At 38.0% G+C, this 4,980-nt stretch overlaps 1 protein-coding gene across 1 annotated transcript in view; it reads right to left on the bottom strand.

Annotated features, from left to right (window-relative positions):
• Positions 1-770: 770 nt before the first annotated feature.
• Positions 771-4,980, bottom strand: part of BMS1 (BMS1 ribosome biogenesis factor) — a 38,376-nt gene continuing 34,166 nt past the window's right edge. The window contains exons 19-21 of the mRNA XM_029286384.1: positions 3,798-3,808; positions 3,321-3,482; positions 771-1,436 (exon numbers count right to left, since the gene is read on the bottom strand). Coding sequence (XP_029142217.1) covers positions 1,209-1,436; positions 3,321-3,482; positions 3,798-3,808 — 401 coding nt within the window. The 3' untranslated portion in view covers positions 771-1,208. The remainder of the gene's footprint in view (positions 1,437-3,320; positions 3,483-3,797; positions 3,809-4,980) is intronic.

Below are 4,980 nucleotides of genomic sequence, written 5' to 3'. Positions count from 1 at the left end.
TTCTGCACTACCTCAGCTCAACGGGACTGTGATCTTCTAAAGAAAAAAGAAAAGGGTGCCGGTGGGTTTTTGTAATGCTTTAAGTTACGATCTAACTACAGTTCATAAACCAAAAATAGCTAGATTCGTACATTTTAAACTAAAATTAAGCTGGGCTAAGGCCTAGCGCAGGGGTGTGTGTATTTATTTGCAGGTCTTTATTTCTACAGCTTCAGATTCTACCGTTGAACTTACCTTTTCATGATATATATATTTATTTCTACAGCTTCAGATTCTACCGTTGAACTTACCTTTTCAAGATATATATATTTATTTCTACAGCTTCAGATTCTACCGTTGAACTTACCTTTTCATGATATATATATATTTATTTCTACAGCTTCAGATTCTACCGTTGAACTTACCTTTTCAAGATATATATATTTATTTCTACAGCTTCAGATTCTACCGTTGAACTTACCTTTTCATGATATATATATATTTATTTCTACAGCTTCAGATTCTACCGTTGAACTTACCTTTTCATGATATATATATTTATTTCTACAGCTTCAGATTCTACCGTTGAACTTACCTTTTCATGATATATATATATTTATTTCTACAGCTTCAGATTCTACCATGGAACTTACCTTTTCATCTGCCCACAGGTTCAACTTTCAGGCAACCACATTAAGATCATTTCGCCTTCACCAGAAGCAAGTATAAAACCCTTTAGGGCTGCACGCAAAAAAGCACAACTCAGTCAACTTTCCAAACTTAAAATATAAAATATTATTTACGATTATCTCAACGTGATGCGAAACAGGCATTATCCAAGACAATTTACACCGGATGGCTCTTTTCAGCTCCGGTCAAATTGCCCTTCCCAAACTGCACGGTCCCTTCAAATCCAGAAAACCAAGCTGGAATATTTTTTTAGATCTTTGTTCATCGGTCAACTCAAGGATCCAGCATCTCAGTTTTTACTGACAGGTGCTTAGAAAGGCATTGGCAGATCGTGGGGAAAAAAATTCCCTCGCGCCGTTAACAGAACATTACAGAATCTTCTCCGAGGGGTCCATGCCTTCTCCAGACTAGACTGATCTAGAACCCAATGGCAGTGTTCCGTCACGTTTTCCAGAATGTAAATCTCCAATCCAGAACTGGTTTGGTTGTTTTGGATGCTCGTGTGGAAGACTGCCAACTGTTTCTCATTTTTAAGCTGCTTACTCTTTTTCGGCCCGGCCCTTCAGGCTGGATTTTTGCTTCTTCTTCTCCCTCTGTCCAATAATACGGAAAAGCTTCTTCTTGGCTTCCTTCTGCCTCTTCAACTTTGCTTCTTCCTCTTTCTCTTTCACCTTCTGGTGCTGTTTAACCTGCTGGCGGTGCTGTGCCTTATCTTTCCGCAACTTGTAGTTGTGTACCGTGCCCAGGGCCGAGAGAAGCGCGGCGACCTTAACATAAGAAGGACCCAAATTAATTAAGAAACTGTATAAGTGTTTGGTTAAGTTGAAAGGTGGAAGAAGAACAGGTCAAAGAAACCGTGATAACACGGGCAAAAAAAATTTGGGGCACAATATAGAGTTGGAAAGATGGCAAAATCTTTGGGAAAGAAACGATAAAATAACAGCGGCAACTGCTTGTAAAGATAATGTATGTAAAATGTTTTATAGGTGGCCCTTACCACCGGTGAGGCTAGCAAAAAATGTTTAAAAATATGTCCAGCAATTGTTGGAAATGTAGGCAAAAACCAGGCATGTATTATCAGCTTTGGTGGACATGCTCCAAAACAAAACAAGAAAATGGGTCAAAAATACATAGGTGGTTAAGAGAAAATGTTAAGAAAACACGCAGATTTTAAGCCGGAACTATTTCTTTTAGGTATAATCTCAGAAAAAAACATGAGAAAAAAAAAATGTGTGTATTAACAGCAGCGAGAATTGTATTTGCACAGCACTGGAAAAATGAAGACATGCCAGCTAAAGAAGAGATAATTAAGGAAATTTTGGACTGCGTGGAAATGGATAGGCTTACTTTGAAAATGAAAGGAAAAGGGATACAGAATACTTCCAAACATGGGATGTATTTTTCCAGTGGCTGGAAAAGATGGGGTAGAGATGAGAAATTTAATATGCATTATTAAGGAGCAACCTAGAACTAAGGAGAAACTTCCTGACAGTGAGAACAATTAACCAGTGGAACAACCTGCCACCAGAAGCGGTGAATGTTCCAACACTGGAAGTTTTTAAGAAGAGAGACTGGACAGCCATTTGTCTGAAATGGTATAGGGTTTCCTGCCTGAGCAGGAGGTTGGACTAGATGACCTCCAAGGTCCCTTCCAACTGTATCATTATTATTTTTATTATTATTATTATTACCAGACAACACGTTGTTTAGTAAGCACTAACAAATTGTAAACATAAAAACAAATAAAATAATTTTTTTTTTTAAAAGAAAAAAGAAAGTTGATCAACCCAAGTTTGAAACGCAGCTCAAAAAGGGTCCAAGCACGACACAATGACATGCTGGGTCTTAAATTGTAGGAATTATGAACTTGGTTAGCAACTAGCAATGAGCAAAGAGGCTTCTTACTTCTTATCAAGGTCTCGGAAAGCCTGGCTTGATTGCTTTTATTGTACCCAACCCACCAAAGTAATTGCTATGATTAACTCAGGTGTTAAATACTCTTTTTTTTTTTCCTGATCCTTGGATCAGGAAACTATTAAAAGGTAACGCGAACAAGGGCTGCTAACTCTGCATTTAATTGCCTATCCATTGTCTGCAATCAAAGTCACTTAATCTAACCTTACTCAAAGCAATAAATCTTGTCGCTGTATTTACTACCTGTAGACACCGATAAAGAGTTCATCAGAGCTGGCCAGGGTACCTGGGGCAAATTGCCCTGGATTTTAGAAAAACATTACAGGCTAGGGCAGAGTTTATAACTAGAGTAGAACTCGATGACCTCCAAGGTCCCTTCCAACTTTACTACTACTATTATTATTATTATTATTATTATTATTATTATTATTATTATTATTATTATTATTATTAATTATTATTATTATTATTATTATTATTATTATTATTATTATTATTATTGTTATTATTATTATTATTATTATAACAAGGAAGTCCAGCTGTCTCCTGAAAAAAGCACCTTTGGGACAACCAGGACCTGGGATGACGGAGAACCTCCACAGACAAGAGGCCACAAACTTCTTGTTCCTCCTCTGTCTGATGGCTGAACCTCCAGTGTGATGCTTAACAACTATTCTGGGTGGAATTTACAAGAGGTGGAGGAGAGCTGCTAACGAAGGCCCTAAAAAACCTCTCACCTTTCTTTCGTGCGGCTCCCTGATGACAGCCGGTCTCCACTTGTCCTTGGTGACTTTCTTTTTCCTTTCTTGGAACTTGGGCTTATTCTTAAACGGCAAGGCTTTCTGGAGGGCTTTGGGAATATGCAGCTTGTTGAAGTGTTTCTTCGCCCGCGTTATCGGCTAAGGAGAGGGGGAAAAGGAAAGGAAAGGTTATGCCCTTTTTTGGGACCCTGCACAGCGTTTCGTTCGGAATCGTGTCGGGCGTACAACATTTTGGGGGAATGTCCTACTTTGAGCACAAAAAAAAAACAAAAAACAAAAGCCCAGCCTGTTTGTTTCAAGCTTCAAGCGCTTTTTCAGGAAATGATGAAAGTGGAATATTTCATATTTGAAATGCAAATAGGTGCACAATTACACACACACACAGGCACGCACGCACACACACACAAAAGCCAGTTTGGAGCAAAGCCTTTTGCGTTCTTTCGGTGACCTCACTTCATTTTGCGCTGAAACAAATACCGATAGCAGATCCTTTATTTAATCCACCAGCGGGCAATCTGCAGTCTACGTGCCGTCTCCAAAATCACTTCTGTGGCCTCCTCCAGCTCAAATCATTCCACCCAAACGTTCAGTGGACCGCGATTAAAAATGTTGTTTAAGTCTTGGAATACGCTTAAAAGTTTAAAACAAACTTCTGACAACCCCTGTTAACAGCAAAATTCTGCCCCTTCCTTTAATGCCTCTTTCTACCATTATGCCATCCAGCGTCCTTATCAGTATTTATCGTCCATCCATTCAGTCTGCCAGCCAGTTGTCCAACTATCTGTCTGTACATCCTCCATCATCCATCAATCTAGTCATCTATCTAGCCAGCCAGCTAGGAATCTATCCAGCTGTCTGTCTATCCAGCTATCTATCTAATCATCTTATCTCTCTCTCTCTCTAATCACCTTATCTATCAATCACCTTCTCTATCTATCTACTACTCTACCTATCTGTCTACCTTTTTAACCTATCAAATTGCTTTAACTAATCACCTAATATCTGTCTATCATCTATCTATTCCTTCCTTCTTTCCATCCATCTTCTATCATCTAATACTATCTATTCCTTCCTTCTTTCCTCCCTCCCTCCTTTTCTCTCCTTCCTTCTTTCCTCCCTTCTTCTCTCCCTCCCTCCCTTTCTCTCTCCTTCATTCCTCCCTTCTCTCCTTCCCTCCCTTTTTCTCTTCTCTTCCCTTCCTTCCCTCCCTCTTCCTTCTTCCATATCTATGTTATCTATCTATCTATCTATCTATCTATCTATCTATCTATCTATCTATCTATCTATCTATCTATCTATCATCTAATCTATTTATACTTACTGTCTATATCTATCTATCTATCTATCTATCTATCATCTAATCTATTTATACTTACTGTCTATATCTATCTATCTATCTATCTATCTATCTATCTATCTATCTAATCTATTTATACTTACTGTCTATATCTATCTATCTATCTATCTATCTATCTATCTATCTATCTATCTATCTATCTATCTATCTATCTATCTATCTATCTATCTATCCTCCATCTATATCATTATCATCTATCTATCTATCTATCTATCTATCTATCTATCTATCTATCTATCTATCTATCTATCTATCTATCTATCTATCTATCTATCTAAT

Source organism: Protobothrops mucrosquamatus, unplaced genomic scaffold (assembly GCF_001527695.2).
Source record: "Protobothrops mucrosquamatus isolate PMUCROS unplaced genomic scaffold, P.Mucros_1.0 scaffold3515, whole genome shotgun sequence".
Taxonomy (NCBI): domain Eukaryota; kingdom Metazoa; phylum Chordata; class Lepidosauria; order Squamata; family Viperidae; genus Protobothrops; species Protobothrops mucrosquamatus.
Note: the sequence above shows the minus strand (reverse complement) of the source record. Positions and strands in the feature narration are given on the sequence as shown.